Source organism: Notamacropus eugenii, chromosome 4 (genome assembly GCF_028372415.1).
Source record: "Notamacropus eugenii isolate mMacEug1 chromosome 4, mMacEug1.pri_v2, whole genome shotgun sequence".
NCBI classification, from domain to species: Eukaryota; Metazoa; Chordata; class Mammalia; order Diprotodontia; family Macropodidae; genus Notamacropus; species Notamacropus eugenii.
The window spans coordinates 206492961-206517303 of NC_092875.1; the positions used below are offsets into that span (position 1 = coordinate 206492961).

General features: G+C 36.4%; 1 protein-coding gene across 4 annotated transcripts in view; it reads left to right on the top strand.

Moving 5' to 3' along the window:
• The window catches only part of ZNF516 (zinc finger protein 516), a 144369-nt gene that overhangs the window by 57165 nt on the left and 62861 nt on the right, over positions 1–24343 (top strand). For all 4 annotated transcript variants that reach the window (XM_072604075.1, XM_072604077.1, XM_072604074.1 and 1 more), the window contains one exon: positions 553–2593. In XM_072604075.1, coding sequence (XP_072460176.1) covers positions 688–2593 — 1906 coding nt within the window. In that variant the 5' untranslated portion in view covers positions 553–687. The remainder of the gene's footprint in view (positions 1–552; positions 2594–24343) is intronic.

The following is a 24343-nucleotide window of genomic DNA, read 5'->3' on the forward strand; positions in this document are numbered from 1 at the left end:
AGGCCAAATTTGAACTCAGGTTTTCTTAATTCAAGGCCCAGCACTTTACTGCCCTACTTAGCTTCCCTTAATAAATGGTATAGATGGATCCCAAAACAAAGTCCTCTCACTCCATGTTCAGTGTCTGTCTTTTTTCCCCTCCTCTCCTTTTTTGTTTTCCTTCCTTCCAGCTTTTCTGCCCATCTTTTTTTTTCTTCTCTTCAATCAATATGTATATGATCACTATCATATACATATTCTGACTGGTAGCCTAGATTTTTCTCCCATAGGTAATTTTCCTTATTGCCCTAACATTTGTTTAGACATGATATGTTTTTGATGAGAATTATTGTGTGTAATCTCTGTGAATAATTCATTCATTTTCTTTAAGGGAAATGAATGTTTGAATGGACATATATTTGATTTTGTTTGCATGAGTTTGCCTTTTTTTTAGGAAGTAGAATAATACTTTTGAATTAGGGGAAATCAGAGGGCTATCCATTGAATATGAAGGTACTTATTTACAGTTGAAACTTAGTTTACAATAGTTTTCCTCTGCTTTTTCTATTTCAGGTGCTTACTGCCATTCTCTGTATGGTTCGCTTAGAACATGCCTGAATATAGTCATACTGGGAGCATCTTTTGCCTTTGGAGAGGGAAAATATCACTTGAAAAAGAAGAGATAAAACAGTTGCTCTTCAAGACTGCATGATCCAAAGCACAACTCTACCTGCCACTGTTGGACAAAAGCTTGCCCTTTTCCCCTTCACAGCTAATGGTGCAGTCGTACAGATGGATCGCAACAGAGAGGCAGAAATGGAGTTGAGAAGAGCCTCTAGTCCCAGCAGAGCAAATAAGAGCCATGAAGTGGATGGAGATAGGTCCCTGTGCCACAGCTGTTGCATCTGTGGCAAAAGCTTCCCCTTTCAGAGCTCCCTTTCACAACACATGAGAAAGCACACCGGGGAGAAGCCATACAAATGTCCTTACTGCGACCACAGAGCTTCCCAGAAAGGTAACTTGAAGATTCACATTCGGAGCCATCGTACAGGAACTCTGAGTCAAGGTCATGAATCTGAGATGGGAGAGGGACAGCTTGGAGAGATGGGAGTGTCTGAAGGCCTTGATGGCTGTACTAGTCCCACCAAGAGCACCTCAGCCTGCAACAAGATACTGAATGGGGCTACCCAGATGGAAAACAGCAAAATCTTGCTGAGAAGCAGCAAGAAAGATGCAGGGCCCGACGCCCCTGCTGCTGCTGAAGACGACAAGGTCTCCACGTTCCAGTGCACCTTCTGCAAAACCAAGTTTGAGAGGAAGAAAGACCTTGAACAGCACATACACCAGGTCCACAAGCCATACAAATGCAGGCTGTGCAACTATATGACCTTGAGAGCCGAGACTCTGTTGAACCACATTGAAAAGGACCATATCACAGCTCAGATTCCAAATGGGGAGGCCTATGTGGAGAACGGCAAGAATGAGCTCAGCCCTGGGGAATTTCCTTGTGAAGTCTGTGGTCAGGCATTTAGTCAGACCTGGTTCCTTAAAGCTCACATGAAGAAGCACAGGGGCTCATTTGACCATGGATGCCACATTTGTGGCAGGAGATTTAAAGAGCCTTGGTTTCTCAAAAATCACATGAAATCTCATGGCCCCAAAACTGGGAACAAAAACAAACCAAAAAGTGATTTGGATCCTATAGCTACTATCAATAATGTGGTTCAGGAAGAAACTATTGTGACTGGCTTATCTCTCTATGAAGTCTGCATCAAGTGTGGAAACTTGTTTACAAACCTTGAGAGCTTAAAGGTCCATAATGCTGTACACCGCAAGATGGAAGGGAGCCGGACCCCAGACAAAACCCAAGGGTTTGTGCCTGGAACCCTAGACCCATCTGAAACGCAGCAGTTTTTCTTACAGTGCCTGAATTTGAGACCCTCTGGAGGAGGAGATAAAGTTACGAGTGGGCAGTCTGGAAAAAGAGTAGCAGAACTGGATCCTGTCAACAGTTACCAGGCTTGGCAGTTGGCCACCAAAGGAAAAGTAGCAGAACCCTCAGAATACCTGAAGTATGGAGGGTGGGATGAAACCTTGGCAGATGCAGATGTCACGTATGATAAGGACAAGAGGGAGTACATCCTTGTGAGCCAGGAGAAGCGCAAGCGGGAGCAAGATTCCCACACTTCTAGCAATTCCAAGAGGAAGACGTTTTCAGGAGGGCGCTCGGATAAGAATGGAGGCGTCCAGCTAGGAGACAACTGCTTTGTAGTTCAGGGCGATACTGATTATAGACCATCTTCCCGCCAGAGCCGCCGGGCAGCCCAGAATAATAAGTCAACTGAATGCTTTGAATGTGGGAAGATTTTCCGCACATACCACCAAATGGTGCTCCATTCCAGGGTACATCGGAAAGATCGCCGGACCTGCAGTGAGAGTGGGGCCACGGCACAGAGAGAAAGATACGGCTCCACCAGCGAAGGGGACTCAGGTTCTACTAGCCAGCCCAGCAGTCCTGGGTCTGCCTCAGCTCCTGAGGATTCATTGACCTCTGGGATGGGTGAGGAGGGTGCTGATGACAGCTTTGAGGAAGGAGCCCCAGAATCATTACCAGGTAAGGCCCATATTTATTTGATTTTCTGCTAACTCTGCTCAATATATGCATGCCCTCACAAATGTATTTTGTTCTTCTTGCTTATTTGTCTGTTCCTTTTGATTAATTAGCTCTTGTCTTTTTGCATAAATTACCCTTAGTGACACTTTTCTGCTGGTGTTCTCTCCTGGGCTCGGGAAGCAGCTTCTTTCACACTTGAAAGATTCATGCCTTTCTTCTTGATATTCTACCCTTCCTCACTTCTTTCCTTCCCCAACCTCTCAGCACATAATCACTATCTCCCTCCGTCCTTTCAAACTTATACAGATGCATTAAATAAAAACTCTAAACTCTTATGCAGCTATAATGAATCTCCTTGGATTAAACTAGTCCTCTGGGTCCAATGCTTGTTAACTGGAACAGATTACTTTCCAAGTAGTAGCTAAATATTTAAAGAAGCATTGTAAACTTCTCTGGTTTAATTTGTCTCCTTTCTTCTCCATCATTTTCCAATTTTAGTTAATTATTCTTCAGGAGTAGAAAGTAGCATTTTAGTCATTGAACTGGACTTAGCCACTTTGTTAGTTGTATAGTGTTCTCAAACAACAAGACAAGTAATAAAATTTGTCATTTCTAAAATCTGAAAATACAGTTATATAGTCTGAAGTGCACTCATATAGTCATGCAAATGTTACATAGTGAGTGTTACATGTATGTTATTCCTTCTGGAAATGATGTTTGTGTTATTAGTGCAGAGTACAATCTTTTAAAGAATAAGGCTTTGCAACAGATATTATTCATATGCCTTTATTATGAAGGCATATTCTGTAGCTAAGTAGGTAGAGAAATTATTTGGGAGCACTGTACCAGTTATGAGTTTCCATTTTCCTTATCAATAAAGAATAAGAAATAGTAGTTTCCCCCAAACTAAAAAAAAAGTGGTGATGGCATTTTATATTTTTATGGTACTTTATAGTTTACAAATTGCATTCTGAAATACATACGTCTAATTTGATGTAATACGTAGATAATCTGCATGCATTATCTATATACATAATCTAATTTGATACTCAAAACTTTTAAACTAGGCAGGGTCAGGACTATGATTATGACCCCCGTTTTTAAGTCAGGAAAACTGAGGTAAGGCAATATGTGTGCATATACACACATATACATGTGTATACACATGTAAAATAAGGTGCAGCATCATAATCATATAAATAATACATGATAATATATGATATATAGTTTCTACATTTTCTACGCCCATTTCCTACTCATGAATTCTGTGGCAAAGGAGAGTAAGCGTAATGCCTTTTGACATTACAATGTTCATTCAAGGAGGTAAGTCATGGCTTCTCACCCAGTTAATTGGCACTTTGAAGCTTGACCTGTTTAATCAAGAGCTGTCAGCTGCCACTGTGTTCCCCTTCCCATGGTTTTTGTTCAGCCTCCACCAGCATCCCATACTTAAAAGACTCTGCAAAAAATTTTAAAAACTAAATTTTTTAAATTAAAATTTTTTTCTTACTGACTTTCAATGAAAATTCTTTTCTTACTACTCTATCTTCTCCTCTCACCCCAACAACCAATCTGATTTTAAGACTTTATCTTCAGCAGAAGAGCTGTGCTTTGAAAAATGTCATTTCATACCTTCTAGAACATTGACTTTTCATGCAGAAGATTGTTATTTTAAGAATATTAAATGACACCCTATGTTCTTTAAAGAGTTAACATACCACACCTGAATGAACTCTTAATCAATCCTCAGACAATATTTTGAGCAGTCTGTTCATGAGAGACTACCTATACTTCCTTAGCATTAAAAGCATTGGCTTATTGCTTCTCTTGGCTCCTTATCATTACCAGCTGCAAATTGTTTGTAAAAAAAAAAGAAAAGAAAAACCTAGTGCTTTAGGTTGAACAGCAGTTTTACTCATCATGATTATAACAGGCATGACCCTTAAGGAGGAACACCAGGAAACTGGGTTTCTGGAGGTACAGTGGCAGTACCTCATTCATGCTTTGAAACTGGAGAAAGCAGCAGATTAAGCCAAGCTGAATACATAGGAGGATCTTGGAAAACAAAAGGAGTTGCATTGATTGGCATGGCTATCTTAAAATTCCACAACTTCCCTATTCAAGGACTGGAATAATTAATGGAAAGAGCATAGCTTGCAAGGAATTCTTGCACAGGGCTTAAGCTGTCAAATTAGAAATGACTTGTCAGCCCTGGGAATCCTAAATCAAGGAAGCTTGAAGAAGAAAGGTCATTGTAGCCATTGTGGAAATGATCCTGGTCGTGAGTGATCTTGTCTGTCTTTAGGCAGAAATCACAAGTTCCACAGATTACTTGTTCTCATACCACTTGAAATGTGTAAAAATAGTAAAGGATATGAAGCGCCAGATAGTGAGAAAACCAGGGTGATGAAATGTAACAAATGATCTGGGTCTTGTTAATGTATTCAGGTTATTGGGAACTCTTTTCTGATTTGAGTTCCTGTGAAGACTGATTAAGTAGGTACTTCACTGGGAATTTGGTTTGCCAAACAATATCAAATTATTATTAGTGTCAATAAAAATAATATCTAAAATTTGAATAGTAATAGGTTTTGTGAAGTGTTTTGCATGTATGATCTTATTTGATGAGGTCTGTGTTCATTGGAGTTGTCTAGTACAACAAAGTAGTGCATTCTGAGCTTCTAATGTTTTTTTAGGAGTTTAATTCTTAGCTTTCATTTTTCTCTGACCACTACAGACTTTCTTGGATTCCTTCCAGTAAAGTTGAACCTAATTTTTCAGAGCAGAATTGGATAAAAATGTCAGGTTAATGCTAATCTCTTTTAGCATTGTTTTGTTTTTCACTTTGAGAGTTCAATTTATCATTGGAGAAAAATTACCATTTAGCTGTTTTATACCATTAAAAAAGTCAGAAGATTAGTAGTAATCTAGCCAACGGAATTTTAAATACTAGAAATGAGTAAAAGCAAATAGTTTTCACTGTAATTTAAGATTTATGTTGTTTGTATTTTCTTCACATAAGAATGGTGGTTAGAACTCTTATTTACCATTTGAAGAAGTTACACATTTTAGTTTGGTCTTGATGTAGACTAACGGGCACTTTATACATATACTATAAACTATACAAATGAGAGGAAATAGAATATGGTGGGTTAGATTATAACTCATGAAATAAACTCATTGTGCTGTTCATAAAATTGAAAAGCATTATTGCCTGCTAAAGTTTCCTTTTCCCATTTAAAGGGTTGGCTATTTTTGCTTACAAATGGACACTTTTTGGGGGTGGGGGGAAGCAGAACTAGACTTATTACTCTCTATTAGAGTACTTGGGGAATATTAAATCACAGATTCATAAAGCTGCTTTGAAGCAAAGAATACTTAATATGCTGATTTAACTACTATGAAAAGAGTCAAAGAGGTTGTGTGATTTGGACAAGTCCTTAGAAGAAACCACTTTGTAGATGAAACTCCCAGTATTTCCAGGTTTGTTTTTCAGACTCTTTTTGTGCCTTGCTTTTCTTCAAAGAACATATGCTGACTTCTAAGAATGCTCCTAATGTCGCTTAACACTTTAAACATTAAAGTTATCTTTGGTTAATCCTCACAGCCCTCCTCTGAGTTGACTGATGAGAGCTTTTCTTGCTAGAGAAATTCAAGTCAACAGACATTTATTAAACACACATAAAGAAATGGAATCCCAAAGAATCAGTCTTAAAAAGTTATAGCAGTGATCTTGAGGGAATTACTGTTTACATCTTGTGACAGCTGCCCAGAAAGCCTTGATTGTATTATGATTTTTATTTTTTATCTTTGGATGTTTCTTTGACCTTTAGGTACTTAATTTTGCATTTTCTCTTGCATAAAGTTGTAGCTTGTAATATCTTAGATTAACTGAAAAAATAATATATTTGTTACAGAAACATGATTCTAGAAATCACTGCCCAGTTCTTGAGAAAGTTAAAAAAATTAGAATGCATAATTTTTTTTTTGCTCTAACCTTCCTGGCAAGTATAGAGACCAACAGAAGGAAAAACTCAAAAATAGTATCTTAAGGCAATCCTCTGTGAATTTCCCTACTCCACATCCCCAACTCCTTTACACCATTACTCATCCTGTCCTCATTTGTGTCTGGGGAAGAGGTAGGTAGACCTTTTCTTTGGCAAGGCCAGCCCTCCTCTGCGTGTGTCTTTGAGCCTGACTCCTCTGTAAGCTTCCCCTATTTTATCACTTCTTTCTTTCATCTTTAATCTCTCTGTATTTTCTGAGTTCTTCCTGGCCACCTACAAATATACCTAAGGTCCTTTAAAAAAGCAAAACAAAACTGAAAGCTGAAATCTTTTACTTTCCTACCATTTTCTCAAACTTCCTTCTTTTCACAAACTCCAAGAAAAAGTGTAATTTGCATTCATTTCTTTAATTTCCTTTAATGTCATCTAAATTCTTAACTCTTTGCAGTCTAGCTTCTCACCACACCACTCAAATCAAAACTCTCTATTTTTAAATTTTAATTTATGAAAATAAGACAAGCATTTCCATAACATAGGATAATAAAGATGATTGCACATGAAACTGCAGATCTATTGCTATTTCTTTTAAATATATAATAACGTTATCCTATAAATTTATTTTTCTCTCCCCCCACCCTAGAGATAGCTACTATTAGACAAATAAGTATGTGTTTAAAATTATTCTATACATACGCTTATTAGTTCTTTCATTAACTTTTAAGAAGACTAGTTCCAACATACCTTTTATTAATAACCATTTAAATTCCTTAAAATGGAATTATTATAAGCCATTTCTTATTAAGATTCTTGTGTCTTATGACAACTGGTACAATTTTATTTCTAACAAATGTCTTCTATCTTTATTTGGAGACTTGAGGAGAATAATTTTAAGGAGAATGAAATTCCAGATATCTCCCTATTTTTCATTTGGAGTAATCATAGTATGATGTAATGTTGATATGTATAGTAAAAAAGACTTAGAAATTAGAAGAGCTGAATGATGCACTTGGAAAGGGTATATATTTGTTTAAAAGAGACAAACTGGTTATTGCAGAAATTCTGCACGTTCTTACTTTTACTACACTAATTACTTCAAGCAGTTTCATATTTTCCTCATTAATTTAATCCTTATCTTTTGAATATAAACCTGCTTCAGTTTGAGAGTATATTTTGTGTTGCAGTGCACATAGGTTGTACTGATTTTCTTATGCATTTCCCAGGACACAGTAATGTTCTCCAAAGCAGTTTTATTAAGGAAAGAACCGTAGTTCTCAATCTGATGTTGATTGGGGGGGGTTATGTCTATTTATCTTTTGTGCTTGAACTCTCAGAGTTGAGGAAGCTGAGGTGTTTTCCTTTTACATATTCCTTAGAGTTTACTTCACTTTAGAGAAGAGGTATCTGTGCCTAAGTATCTTCTCCCCATTGTGCTGTTAGGCATGTCCTTTAATGACACCAGGCACCTGCGCAGAGCAAGCTTAGAGACTTGGGGCTTAGACTTCGGTGTTATTATATCTCAGACACTGAGTGGGTTGCTATTTAGTAAATTTGTTCTGATGTTGGATTGTAAGACTTTTTTATTCTCATTAAATTTCTTCACCAGTGACTCCACAGAAGAGGCTAGAGAAATAATTCTATAAAGGGAAATGTTGTAAACACTAAGAGGATAGAAAAAAATTAATAAAATGAGATAAAGTTCAAAGTATAGGCAGGAAGTAACAAAATGGCAGTTTAACATCGTAAGGAAAAACAACCACATCTGGGAAAAATTTAGTCCTAAACATTGATACTTTGTGGCGGAGAGCTATCAAAAGTTATAGTGTTAAAAATGTGCATAAGAGAGTATCCGTATATAACTTAATACCTTTTTAAAGGATTGTGTGTTTTTTTGTCCATCATTCTTGAACACGACCGTGACATCAAGATGACATGACTTGCAGTTGACTTTGATTTGAGTGAGGGAGGGCTGTGCAAGGTCACCAGCCTCACTTTCTTCTCCTGAGCCATCTAGGTCCAGTTACCAGATATTCATCAGGACAACTGGAGATGGCCCAGGATGCAACGTGAGACCCTGGCCCTTTCAGGCTAAGGTCTTATCACATTCTCACTTTGAGTGAGATACACTCATTCAATGAATAGGGCTCTTTAAGTAGTTGCTCAAGGGATGGCCCCTGAGGGAAACAGAAGATAAGTGACTTGTGCAGGGTCACACACCTAGTGTCTGAGGCAGGATTTGAACTCGTCTTCCTATCTCTAGTCCCAACACTTTATCCATTGTGCCACCTTGCTGCCTATACTCTGCTTTTCCTTATCTGCTGTTGAGAAAGTTTGAACAAACATTAAAGTTTATTTGATAAATTCCGGTAGGATTATCCAAAGCAAAATAAATAATTTATATGATCCTATTTTCTCTCATCTCATACAGTCTTTGAAGTTTACTTATGCAAGGGTCCAAAGAAATTAAAGTCAGATAATATTCTAGCCAGAACTGGAAATCTGGTTTCTTGACAGCCAGGCTAGTGCTCTTATATCTTGCTGTCTCCCTTCTTAAAGAAGTCAGAAACACCATAGTTGTTTAGAGTACAAGTAACATGACGTAAGGTTATAGGTGCCAAAATGATGTTGGCTCCTTCAGCTCATTTTCTGATAGGATAAGCTTTTCCTTGTTTCTTTCTGGTAGTTAATTTTGTTATCTTTCTGTTTAAGTGGACATGTTCCCTCCTTTTCACCAAGAAAAGATGTAAGCTTGGAGCAGACTGGGATAGCAGACTGAAAATATCACTTGTCCTAGAAGTGAGAAAAGCCGGGCTCAAGTCCTGATTTTCCTGCATTCTGGCTATATTACCTAGGACAAGTTGCTTAGCCACTCTGAGCTGCAGCTCCCTCCTTTGTAAAATGAGGATACTAGAACATGGGTTATCTATCTTGATAAGCTGTAAGGATTCAATAGGATAACAGGAGTATGAGCTGTTTTTAAAATGTGTTATTATATACAATGCTCTCAGCTCCAAAATTCTGTTGTTTGTGACATACAAGCCAAGGATCACTTTTTTGAAAGTAGCATTTATTAGTAGTGACTGAGAATAACAAGGTTTTGAGAGACGTAGGGCTTTGCAAAGGGGTGATGAGGTAGGTAAGGTGCATGATTCTGAATCCTATTCTAAAATCATCCATGTCTGATCAGCTGGAAGAAAGACAGAAAGCAGCTGGGGAATAACCAGTGGTTTTGTTGAGTGCAGGTGTTGCTAAGGGACAGGGCTCTAAGTATTGAAGCTTGATGTCAGCTGGGAGTTGGCTGACAGTAGAGGGTGTGGTTAGAAAATGGCTCTGCCATGGCATAATTTAGGCTACTGACGGAAATAGTTCATTCACAGGCTGGGAGATAGGACCATTATATAGTTAACTGCCTTTCAGAGATCACAGAGAATATTTTTTGTGTCATTGCTTTGCTCAAGAAAATAGTCATCTGTTTGGGTGTTTTTTAAAAAATATTTCTTTAATATCTGGGGTGCTGTGGGATCACTTCCCTATTTGGGTATGTGTGTGCATTTCCACACATGTGTGAGAGTAGACATAGTAGTCAGTAACAATGTAAAATTAGGGTTTCTGTTATAATTACGATGAAGAACTATTGTGAGAAATAATACATTTGCTAGGATATAAATTTGTATAGTAGTGTCTTGGAAAAAACAAACAAACCGGTAGTCATGTTATACTGGTAGCTTAACACTTGAACAACATAATGTTTAATATTTATGTTCATAAGGTGTTTTTTTAATGATGGAAGTGCTGTAGCAATGCAAAATGATATTGCAGGTGCCCTTTATATTTCATTTAGATTGAATATTTCACTATATTTTTATGACATACCTCGGTGGCTCCTTTCTCCTGAGTTTCTTGGGCAGGTTTCCGCATTTAGAGATCTGATCCCGTAAAGAATGTGATTTTCACCATTTCTGACTCTGCACATCTCTGTATTATTACCATTGTGGTGCTTGGTGACATTCACTTTTTCTCTGGGGTATTAGGAGAGGACCAGTGATACTATGGAAAAGGAAAAAACAAACCATGTTAAATCCATTTCTACACTTCACTTGTACCTCCGATACCAAAGACAATTTGGACCTTCTAAAGTCACATGGTCTAAGAAGGTCACTCAAATATTTTCTTGTTTCTTCTGCATGTCAATGAGTTTTCATAATCTTTCTGTGCGTTATCATAATCTTTACCTCCTACGAAGTTAAGCAACCTTGGGAAGTATCATAGGTTTTTATATTAGAGCATGATGCAATAAATGAATCAGTAAACTTTTGTTGTGTCTGCTTTTAGCGCGGGGATACAAAAAGAAGTAAAAAAAAAATACCCTGCCCTCAAGGAACTTAGAGTCTAATGGAGGAGACAGCATACAGACAAATATATACAAGGTAAACTATATACAGGATAAACAGGAAATTAACAGCAGGAAGGCCTAGAATTATGAGGGTAAAAGCTTCCTGTAAAAGATGGGATTTAAATGGGACTTCAAGGAAGCCAGGGGAGTTAGTAGGTGGAACTGAAGAGAGAGCATTTTAGATATGGTACAGAAAACAAAGGGGAATAAAGCTGTTTTAAGTGAGATCTTTTATTTCTCTTCATATATGAGGAGAGCATCTGTAAATCAGTGGAAAAAAAAATGTTGAAAGCCACTGGGCAACAAAATATATCATTTGTGGGGTGTGATAAACACTATATAGTGAATGTTGGCATTCCTTATAGGAATTAAGTTGGCATGAGCAAAGTTCTGAATGTCTGTAAAAGGTAAGGCCCAGCATTTATTGATCCAATTGACAGACCTCTACAACTTTCACTATCCGTAGTGTGCTGTTTCAGCTGGTAACACAATATATATCCAGAGAGGGTTCTCAAAAACATCCCTTTTATTTAAATCCTAGAGCCAGGGTTCTTAACCTTTTTAGTCTTGGATCCTGTTGGCAGGTGAAATCTGTCAACCCTTTCTCATAATAATGCTTTTAGATAGATAAAAAATATGGGATCACAAATATTGCATATGTGGAATATCAAATTTACAGTATACTCTGTTATCACAATATTAAGTTCAAGGTTCCCAATCTAAGAACCTGTGATCTAGACTCTAAGGGTTTTGAGAACCACATATTCTTCTATTGTGGTCCTAACTCTGGTCTGATTGTCCGAGCCCATTTGCTGTATGAAATTTATAGTGATCAGTAGGGAGCCCTACACATAAATGAAGAACTTCTTGATTCTCATGAATCTTATTCCTTCATCCTGTGTCAGATTGTTTTGGTCAGTTGGTTGGATATTTTAAAGAAATCTCTTAAATGTTATTTGATTTGCATCATTCTAGAACGAGTTTTCATGTTGGGAGTAAGTTTGTTGTGGTGAATTATTTAATAGACTTAGACTTTCAGCTTTCAAGCACTTAAATTTCATTCAGTGAGTGTGCCCTTTTATTGTTCAGTCTTCCCTGGAATATGCTCTTAATTTTTCATTTGTTAATTTAAATATTTTCTACTTGGATGATTCCTAGATAATTTGTACTGGAATTAATCTAGGTTTGTAGATTTATGAGCACTTTCTATGCTTATGAGCTAATTCAGTGCCTCCATATTTGTTTGCATAAAACTTAGTATATTATTCCCAATTATTTCTTTAGATTCATCTTTTACTGTACTTAATGCTGGTAATGTTTGTTTCTGGATGAATGTATGAAGAGTAACAATTTTATTATTGAGACTTGTACTCTTATGCATATTCTTACTATACCAATTCAAATTTGAGAAATATTTATTAAGGCCTTCTGTGTTCAAGGCACTATTATCCATTTAGAGGATTTCCACTCTACTGCTCTACTCTGTTTGCAAAGAAAACCAGTGATTTGAAAGAGGTTTGTCCTAGATTAGGAAGACATTTGGGCTAACTGTTCTGTGCCAGATGCATTCCAGTAAAAACATGTGTGATCTGAATATTATTCTAGTTCTTTCTGCCAAATAGAGAATAATTATTTGAGCGCTGAAAATACGCTGATATCTTCCAAATGTTCTATGGTTACTGTTTCCTATTGAATATCAAATTTAGTTATTGAAGTATGTTTTAAATAATCATGTCAGTGGTAATAGATAGAGATATTTGTGTTTGATAACGGAGAAAAACCAATTTAGTATCCTTACAAAGTTTGCCTATTTGGGCCTCTTAACTTGCTAGTCTCTTATTAGGATGGTTTATGTTTTGTGAATTAACTAAATTCTTACTATGTATTGAACATTGCATTAGAGTATAGTTGGAGGGATATGGAATACAAAAGAAATGCCTAATTTACCTGAATATTTAATGACATTGAAGATAAAATAACTTTAATTTTCAAAGAGAAAAAGCCAGAATTAAAAAAAAAATTTATGGAACATCAACTATCATTCATTAATATTATTTATATTATAAAGTTAAAAAAAACCTGTCCCCTAATCTCTCTGGTACAGTTGTCTGCAGAACTATGATTCAAGTTGTCACATTTCCTGAAATTCTGCGAATTGAATATATTCATTTGGATAGATAAGCACACTATTTCAAAATGCAAATACCTCTGGGACCAGAAATAGTCATTTGTACCTTAGCAGAAATTATTTTAATCATATTGCTTTTCTCAACTCTTAACTTGTGTCAGTCTAATAAAGGAAAGATGGGAGACGATAAAGGGTAATTTTTGCATCTTGACGCAGTTCTGGTGAAGACAGGTCAGTGTAAGGCACAGGTCCTCATTCTTCATACAGGTGTCTATGAACGGCCTAGGACAGCTAGGAGGCATCAAGAAATGGCATTTCTCCCAGGGGAGATGAGTAGAAAGGATACCATGAATGGGAACAGGAGGGAGAAAGGAGTTAGAAGGTGATTGAAGACATACTGCACTCACTTCTATTTAACCTAGCAAACATTTATTAAGGACCTATTCTGGGGACAGCACTGTTGTAGGTGGTGGGTAAGATGCAAAGATTATAGATAAGATATTTTGTTTAGAGATGCCTCTGCATTGCGTCCAGCTGATTGTTTCTGAAATAACTTAAAGAAAACAGTGGGCAGAGATTCATGGGCTCTTCCTCTGCCTACTATCCTGTGTCCCTTCACCTAGAGTAGATTTTTTCTTTCTTTTTAAAATTATTTTATTTTGTTTGCAGTGTTCCACAATCACTTCCATACGTCTTAGATTTTTTTCCCCCTCCCTCCCCCTCCTTCCTACCTCCCTCCCCACTCCCTTAGATGGTGTGCAATCTTGTATAGGTTCTACCCATACATTCCTGTTAAATACATTTTCACCTTAGTCATGTTACATAAAAGAATTAAAATGAATGGGAGAAACCATAAACCAAAACAGAGCAAAACATAATACAAGAGAAAATGCTCTGCTTCATTCTGAGATCCAGTTCCATAGTTCTTTCTCTGGATGTGGATGGCATTTTGCCTCAAAAGACATTTGGGAGTTTTAAAGATCCTTCCATTGCTGTGAAGGACTAAGTCTACCAGAAAAATTCCTCACAGACTGTGGTCGTTACTGTGTCCAAAGTTCTCCTGGTTCTGCTCCTTTCTCTCAGCATCAGTTCATATAAGTCTTTCCAGGCCTCTCTGAAGTCTTCCTGTTCATCATTTCTTATAGCGCATAGTATTCCATTACATTCATATACCACAATTTATTCAGCCATTCCCCAGTTGATGGGTATCCCCTCAATTTCCAGTTCTTGGCCACCACAAAGAGATCTGCTATAAAAATTTTTGTACATGTGGGACCCTTCCCCATTTCTATGATTCTTTGGGATAGAGTCCCAGAAGCGATATTGCCGGGTCAAAGGGTATGCACATTTTTGTAGCCCTTTGGGCATAGTTCCAAATTGCTCTCCAGAATGGTTGGATCAGCTCACAGCTCCCCCAACCATGAGTTAGTGTTCCGACTCTCCCACATCTTCTCCAGCATTTATCATCATCCTGTTTTGTCATGTTAGCCAGTCTGAGAGGTGTGATGTGTTATCTCAGAGTTGTTTTGATTTGCATCTCTCTAATCAACAGTGACTTAGAGCATTTTTTAATATAACTATAGATATCTTTAATTTCTTCCTCTGAAAACTGCCTGTTCATATCCTTTGACTTTTTGCCTTGCAGTGGAATTGTTTAGGCAAAGGATAGGGACATTTTAGTGACTTCCCTCATGTAATTCCAAAATATTTTCTAGAATGTTTAGACCAATTCACAGATCTTTGAACAGTGCATTGTAGAGCCAGCTTTCTACACCTCCTTCAATATTGACTGTCATCTGTGAGAGGCAAAAGCCTGGAGTTGTTTTAATTTGTGAAGAGTAATAAAAATGGTAGGAGTAGCAATCATAGCTAGAATTTACATAGGACTCCAGGCTTGAAAAAACCTACACCAAACTCTGTGAGGTCGGTGCTGAATATTATTCCTCTTTTACAGGTGAGGAAACTGAGGCTAGGAGGGAGTTAATGACTTGCTTAGGCTAACACAGCTATTAAGTGTTTGAGGCAGGATTTGATCTCAGGTCTTCCTGACTCCATGTCCAGTGCTCTCTATTCACTGTGCCACCCTGCTGCCTCTACTTGTCTTATTACTGACTTGAAACATTCTTTCATATTATTGTTAAATATTTTGCAATTCTAATTGTTCATTAATATAATTTGAAGCCCTGTGAGGGACTCTTATTTTAAAAGTAGTATTTTCTTTACCAAAAGAATGCTTGCCTTACATTGGGACAAATGGGAAGGAAATACAGTTCCTGTTCCCGTGCCTTTATAATGTAATTAGGGGAAAGACCAGCCCTGAAATGTTAAAAACCAATTTATAATGTTGCCAGAATAATAAATAAGTGAACAAAAGTTAATAAAATCAAACATCAGAAAAGATGGCATAATGTCTCTACGTGGTAAAGACTATAGACCACATGCTTTAAGCTCTGCTAAAGGCTTTATAGACATTGTCATACTTGATTGTCATAATCACAGCAACTCTGTTACTTAAATGTTGCTGTTTTCCTACTCATTTTATATATGATAAAGCCTCTTCTACCCCCCTTTAATGGTAGTGCTTTCCCTCTGAGATTGTCTCCAAGCTGTTCTGTATAGAATCTTGTTTGGAGTTCTATGTTGCTTCCTACCATAGATTGTGAGCTCCTTGGGAGAAGAGACTTTTTTCAGTTTTTACGGTATCTCTAATACCTAGCACAGAGCCTGGCACATATCAAATACTTAATAAATGCTGGTTGACTTGACTTAGGATGGGACAACTGTGGTTCAGAGATAGTGAGTGAGGTGGCTATAGTCACACAGCTAGTAAAGATTAAATCAGTACAAGGTAATATACTAAATAGATCATAATATTTTCTTTGTCCATGTCATAAATTTATAGAATTCTGCCCTAATATGTAGTAAGTCAGTGAAGGTTTAAAATTTAAACTGTCTTGGTGTAGGTTAAATAATTGGATTGTCAACTAAAAAGCCTAAGTTTGACACTGAAATTAGGGTCATGTTTTATGTCTAAGTCTCAGTTATGTGTCATTTGCTTTGAGAATGACCTTTACTTTTAGTGTCTTTTAGAGGATTCCCAAATAATTGGTGTTAAATGATTTGTAGTTAATATTTTGATATTAGAATAGAAATAGTTACTGGCTTTATAAATTTTCATTTTTTGGACATGTAGTAGGCAGTGATAGAAAGATATGGGAAGAAGGAAGAATTATTATGGGGGAACTTATAATTATCCTTTCGAACTAAGAAATATGGTGCTTTAGGAATATAAGGTTGGAAGCCAAGTATAAAATGCTGAAGACCATTTTCTCTTCTAGTAATTCATTACGTATGCTTGGTCTGTAGTGAAACTTGGAAAAGATAAATAAAAACCTCAAAAAGCAATTAAATAAGTTTTGTTAAAAATGCTTTTTAAAGATTCTGACTATCAAGGATAAAGGTTGTGTATTTTTTAAAAATGCATGGGATTTGAATGAACTGTTCAAGTCAGATATGTATGACATGATTTTTGCAAAGTCTGTTATGTGGGAAAAAATACCTAAAATTTTAGTAACCAAGATAGTTGAGGGCACAGGGGGAGAGTACTGAAGAGGACACCTTAAAAGCACTTAGATGCGAATTACAGAGACTGATTTAAAAGTCAGGCATGACATTTACAAGTGTGCAAGGCCTACCTCCAACTTTGTGTAGATATTAAGTTCCTTGGTATTTGAGGGATAAACACTATGCTTTTATAGCATTTATTCACGATCCTGGGTCAGAAGTTTTTACTTTATGTTTATGAGTTAGACCCCCCTCTTTATGGATGTTCATGAATACTAATGAATGCTGTAAATATCTTCAGGATGTTAAATTGAATGATTCTGAAGTACCTAGAGGTGTGACCTTAGCTACATTCTTGTCTTTATTTACTCATGTTTCTTTTTGGATGATTAGTTCAGTTGGCTAAATCATTTTTTCCCAAATTTCTTTGGTCTGATAACACATTTTACAAGACATGCTGAGGGATGAGAGGAATAAGTATACTTTTCCACTGTCCCCTGGGACCATCACTTTTCTACAGAAATCCACTTTTCTACATAGATGTCTATACCTTTCATTCTTAATTACATTAGATGATACACATCTTATGCATGTATGTGTGTATAGGTGTGATGGTATACATATATGCCTACACATATCTATTTCTCAGTTGATTTTCTAAGCAGATAAATTTAAATTTATACAGCTCACTGAAAGAACCTGTTGCATGTGTTTGTTGAAAAAGGCATTTTATTTGGGAGAATAGTTGTTGTTCAGTTGTTTTCAGCTGTGTCCAACTCTTTGTGACCCCATTTGGATTTTTCTTGGCAAAGATACTGGAGTGGTTTGCCATTTCCTTCTCCAGCTCATTTTACGGATGAGGAGACTGAGGCAAACAGGGTCACACAGCTATTAAGTTTCTGAGGCCAGATTTGAACTCAGGATGATGAGGCTTCCTGACTCCAGGCCCAGTAGTACACTATCTACTGAGCCACCTGGCTGCCCTTTGGGAGAATGGAATGGACTTTTAATCACTTCTTATGCAAAGTGTCTTGTACCTATGTTAAAGTATAGAATTCTGTAATAGATGGAGCCAGTATGACAGACTGAGAAGATAAGTGGGCTGGAGTCCAGAAAGGTGCAAGTTTACATCCTTCATCAGAAACTTAATATCTCTGTGACCATGAACTTAAAAACTTGGCCTTTTTGAAAATGTAGTTATTACAGTGTAAAATTTTCTCTTGGTTCTGTTTACTTCACTCTGCATCACTTCATATAAACCTTCCCAGTTTTCTCAGCAAACATTTCTGTCTTTCTTTCTTACAACACAGCACTATTCTATTGCATTCAGATAGCATATTTTCATCAGCCATTCCCCAGTTGTGAGCACCCCCTTCATTTCATCCTCTGCTACTATGTTTTAGTGCATATGAGCCCTTTTCTGTTTCCTCTGTAGAATGGGGACATACTAACATCCCTCCTCCTAGGACTGTTGAAAGCAGCAAAGAGTATAACGCATGTAAAGTGTGGACCTTAAAATCGTGTTAAGGTTTGCCAAGCACTTTACATATCTTTTCGTTTTCTATTACTCTTCCTCCTCCTCCTCCTCTCTTTTTCTTTTGTCTCTTCTTTCAGTCATCTTCTGAGTATTAATTCACCCAGCATATACTTACCCACAGGGTTCACAATTGCCATGGTTTCTTACAGAGTCCAGAATGAAGGATACTCCAAACTTTTCTATTAGCAAATGAGATTGTAAAATGAGATTGTAAGTATTGGATTAAACCCTGGAGTACTGCAGATTCCTGAGTGAAATCCATAATAATTAGAGATTCATTTACTGTTATTCATACTAAAAAAATTGATAGAAATGCTTATCCCCAGATTTTGATATGCAACTGGACAGACAACTCATTGATTTTCATCCCTTATTTTATTGTTATCTTGGTCATATTCTCCTGATGGGCATTGAAGTGATCCTAGAGTTGAGTAGAGTTCTACATAACTAATTCAGGTTAGAGAAATGAGACATGATCATTTGACATTTGTCCCAACGTTTTCTCCTAGTTGTGAACTGAATTTAGTGCATGGAGCTTTGCCCATTACTCTCAAGGAAAATGAAACATAATAAACAAGTACATCTGAAAATGAAAATCTGTTGCAAACCACTATTCTGGGAATCCTTTATTGTGTTTTCAGACTACTGAAGAATTACTGACATATACTCCATTCGCTATCGTTGCCACAGAGCGGTTCTAAAATCCCTTCCAGGCTGAAGTCTTGCCCATTCTCCCTTCGACCCCCACCCCATACCAGGGGAATATGCACGCAGATTTCAAATTTATTTTAAGAGATGGGTTTATAATTGAAATAGAAGACTTTCGTAAACCTGGTGTTACTTTGAGATAAGGCATTCGTGAGTCAGCTGAAGGCTCCAACTCCACCCGAGTGCATTTCAGAGGTGTGTGTTATCTCATAACAACATATGTCTTACCATGCGTTATTGCTTAAATGGCATTTGTGGCAAGGTGCTGTCAGTGAAAATTAAGTAAGTAGTAGTGAGAAAAATGCAAGAAAGTCTTTGTGCTGTTTTCCCATCTCCAGAGGGACTTCTTGAACTTAAAGTTTAAAAAGTAACTTTTTCTTTCCCAGTTTGTGAAAAAGCTTTGAATTTGCATTTAGAAAAAAAGCCTCTGGGAGACAAGCATATTTGTTGTCATTTGAAAAGACTGAATGTAGATTATGTCCTGGGAATCGTTTCCTGATGAAGCATTTGAAGGGATTTACTAAATATGGGCATGATGCTCAGTGGTAAATTGTTCAGTCCCCCGAACAGTACTCAGAAAATGAAATGTTTTGGGGTGTACGTCTTTGTGAAGAGAGTGCAAGCAAAAAGAAATATACATACATACATACATACATACATATATGTATATATGGAATATATATAGGTATAGAAATATATATGGAATCTCTCTCTATATATAAATGCTAAGTGGCAAGAAGATTAAATATTTAGAATTGTGGGACTGCACAGTACTTGGAGAGAATCTTCTGTCTTGTTTTAGACTAAATTAAACTTAGTCACAGAGTCATTTACTTTTGTCCTTTAAGGTTCATCTCAGGCAATGTCTCTGAGGGATGAGAAACTTGACTTGATCCCCCTCCTTCCTTTCTCTGTCCTGTTTTGCTTTCTTGTCTATGTAAATGTTGTACCCTCCCCTAGGGGAATGGAAAGTCCGCATTGAGAGCAAGGACTCCATTTCATTTTTCCCTTGTATCTCCTTTGCTTGCAGACAGGCAGGATGTTGTAGTTGATTTTGAGAATGAGGAAGGGAGTTTCAAGTTCTGCCACTTTTACTTCACTTCTATATGACTGTGGTCAAGTCATTTTAGCTCCAGGCAGCTGTAGAAAAGGTGTTGACCTTCATTGTTAGAGGAAGTTCCTCACTGGGAGCTCCTTATATGGGTGAAATCAAGGGTCTAGTTTCTGTTGCCTGGCTCTAGTGCCTAGCACTTCCTTAGAAGGCACTAAATAAATGCTCACTAAATCAAATCAAATCATTGTCAAAATGAATAGAAAAGAACGTTGGTTTAAATAGCCTTTATTATTTATACATTTTAATATCTATTAGCTTATCTTCTGGAAGTTCTTTCTGATGTCTAATCTCCAAGCTATAATGCAAGTCTGGTTTTACTTGTCCTGCTTTGGGAGAAATGGAAAACTGCTGCTCGTATTTTTTCATATCTATATACATGAAGACTATTATTAAATCATTCGTGATTGCACCCAGCATTCTCTTCTTCTGGCTAAATATCTTCATTTTGGGGGGTCTTTCTCCAAAGGGGCTGTTTTCTCAATCCTTATATTGGTTGATTGTTCTCCTCACCCAACTTCGTGACTAGATGTGAGACTCCAAAAACACCTTATCTATGTAAAACAGCATATTAACTTATGATTTAATCATTTTCACAGTAGTACCTGTTATTTTAATAAAAAACACTATTTTCTGAAACCTATTTAGCTTATATAAAGTCAGTTTTTCTTTGACTTGGGTGTTTTCTTTGCAATTTGATTTTATTAATTTCATCTACTTGATACGTACCCACTATCCAAGTTGTCATGGTAACTTTGAATTATAAGCTACCACCCAACTTGTTATCATTGGCAAGTTTAATGATTTTATATACATCTGCACACATAGGCATATTATATATTATATGCATACATAAAAATGCACACATATACATATTTGCAGCATAGGGTGTCATGAAATATTAGTGCAATTTTGAGCTTTAATGGCTTTACTTGTGTCCATGCTAGTGGGATGCTGCACAAGCATAATTGAGTAAGTTCCACAAAGGTGGACCCTGGAATAAGTAGAGTTAGTGACACTATATACACAGTATATATACTGCCATGAGCATAAGATCATTTAAAATAAAAGAAATGAATTAAAATATTTGAAAGTCCTGTATATACTAATTGATCTTTTAATTAAAATTTTACAAGAAAACTAAGCCTTTTCCAAATCAGTATAACTCTGTACCATAGATGGACTTAATGTGCCAAAACTGATTTTCAAGTTAAAATGAGCCACACCTTTTGGGAACTAATTTACTAGTATTTGGAGGAAGTTCTGCTGGCTACTGTAACATGACAAACAAAAATTGCCCAGTAAAAGTAAACTCAGAAAAATTTCAAGTTAGCCTATATATCAACCTTCTGCTCCCCCCTTCTCCCCCCAGGATGCATGCAGGGTTGTGCTGGTAAATGAAATAGACCTGTTACACACTTTTAGGTTTAATATGCATTATTAACATTTTCTCCGTCATTTTCTCGTGTCTAGACAATCAACAAAACGATAGATCAAGCTCTGATTAATGCATTCCCAAGTATAAATGTTCACATTGAAAATTTACTCATCAGTTCTAGTAGATGATCTAGTTTAGCCTTTCCAGGATTTGGAGAGAGAGAGAGAGAGAGAGAGAGAGAGAGAGAGAGAGAGAGAGAGAGAGAGAGAGAGAGAGAGAGAGAGAGAGAGAGAGAGAGAGAGGAGGATTGTGGTTCCAACCTTGTTTCAGCCACTAATTACCTTTGTATTTAATTTGAAATACCTTAGACTAACTTCTCTTGTCTTCATTATTCTCAGCTGTCGAATGAAGTAGCTAGACTAGATCATGAAGTAGAAAGTTCATGAACCTAAGTTGTAGGACTTAATTAAGTTTAGATCCTGGCTCTACCACTTAATACCTGGATGGGCAAATCCATTTAACCTCTCTGAGCCTCAGTTTCCTTATTTACAGATAAATTGGTCTTTTCATCCTAAGATCTCTCCAGTCACTTACAGTGATAATGCCTGTGAAGGTAAATGAGGTTAAATGGTTAAAATGATTTGTGCAGTATCTCAGAAATGGTAACTGGTCATAGTTGGAATTCGAATCCAGTTCCTTGGACTAAAATCCAGTACTTTATCCCTACATGGTGACCTTGTACTTGGGAAACTGTAGTGTTTTCTGAGGGATAATCAATCAGTGTGCCTATTTTTTCCTCCTAGTTAAAATCCTCCTTTCTAATACTTGGCCAATTCCGGAAGTTTCCTTCCTCTTTTCTTTTCCTCATTCTTTGTTCATTTGTGATCCAGTAAACAACACTAATCATAACATAAAAAGTAAGAAACTGTTATGTACTTTTGTCAAAAAAGGAAAGGAAAACCCAAAACTTTGAAGTAAAAACTAATCATTTTAATACAAGTTTTCTAGAATTGCCAAAAAAAAAAAATTCCCGTGAATTTCTTACCATTTTTACAAATTCTCAATCACCAGAATTCAAGATAAAGGAAAATATTTAAAAACTAATTTTAATGCTTTTCTATTTTGTTTAATTGTAAGTATGGCAACAGTCTGTCCTTTGTAATTTTTGTCAAATATATAGCATTGTTGCATTTTGGGTAGGATAGATTTTCTGAGCTATCACAGAAAACTCAATTCTATTTGTAAAATCATTTTTATGGGAATGCGTAGTTTGAATGCCAAGTAATTAATGTAGAACTGATTTTTTGGAAAACAACCGATTTCTAAGTTGGAGACTACCTGTACTTTAAACTAGATTATTTTAAAAAAAAAATCAGTGCAAACTGTAGTAGAAAAAGAAACTCACCTGTCCCCTTCCGAAGATTTTATTTTGGAAATTTAGAATTTTGTGTCATGAATACCTACTATATATATTGTATGTATTGAGTAAAGTGAAAAGTATATAAAGTGAAAAAAATATTTTCCAAAGGAGTCAGTGGGTGCCTCAAATAAATGTTAAGATAAAATAATATGAGGGCTTAAGAAAATTTGTATTTCATTCATTTCAATAGGATAGATTAAGAATTGGTCAAGTTCATCATGTCTAAATTTCTAAGGCATCGCATATGTTAGCTATGTAAAGCTATTTCTCACTTCATTGAAACATAATTGAGAATCAGAAAGCAAGTAAAAACTAAATGTTACCAAACTGGAAAAGCTCATGCACTTTGCCAGCGTTAACTCCTCAGTGCTCAGTCTGAGCTTGGTCACTCTTAATTTCACACACAAGTAGAACCAGCCTGATTATGTGGTTCTCCAGCACATTACAGACAAGGAATCAGACGTTGAGAGGGACGGCTAAGGAAGTACAGTGACTGCATTGAAATGTAATAGGTGAAAATAAAGAGATGAGTAAAAGAAACAGGAAGGGAAGAAACAGGAAAACTATAAAAAGCGATTGAGTCTGAGGTCAGCCCACCTATGAGGCATTGCTGTACTCTGATTTTCATAAGGATGGTTCTTAGTCAAGAAGAGAAGACCAAATTCTTTCCAGTAGCATTTGTTTCTCAAACAAGATGTTTTGTTAGAGAATGTTAGAAATATTTTAATTAAAATGATAAATACAAATTTATTTAAATTAGGGGGTAAAACTAGCTATTTTGAAAGTTGGGCTTTCTTGCTAAATGACTTTTTTGGGAAAAATACATTTTTTTGGGAAATATATGTGTATACACACATATGCTTATGTGTACCATTTTTCCCGTAATGAGTACTTTTATTTTAAATGACATTTTTGTTCTAGGATTTTCTGTTATCTTTTAAGTGGGAAACATCTTTTCCAGTTGTGCCAACATGCTACAATATTTTCTTGTTTCAGTTTCAAAACTAATATTTGCAACTCCTTTTTTGTCTTTTCCAAAGATATTTTAGTTTTTAATATAAAATGTGCATAAACAGATACCATTAAGTTATTAAACATGTATTTGGTTTATATATTTCTTGCTTTTATTTTTTTATGCAGGTTTGTTTGTATGTGAACAGAAATGCCATTCTTGTATTACTGTCTTAAGGTAGAGTTTATTGCAGTAAGTGGTTCTAATTATTCCAGCCAAAGTTTGTGAGCTAAGCTTTTCTTCTTATCAGTTAGTAGGTATGTATTTCTTAACACTGGAAAAATCTACATGTATATCAACCTAGCAATACCCACATGTGCACATGCGTGCACACACATGCGCACATGCACACCACACGACTTCAGGAAGTATTGGGAAAGAGAATTTTAAAAATGCATTTAAGTTACACACATTTCAGATAATAAATAAGTTGGACTGATTTTTAATTTAAGAGTTCAAAGATGTTTGTCTACTAGTTCAAGACAACCTCGTAAC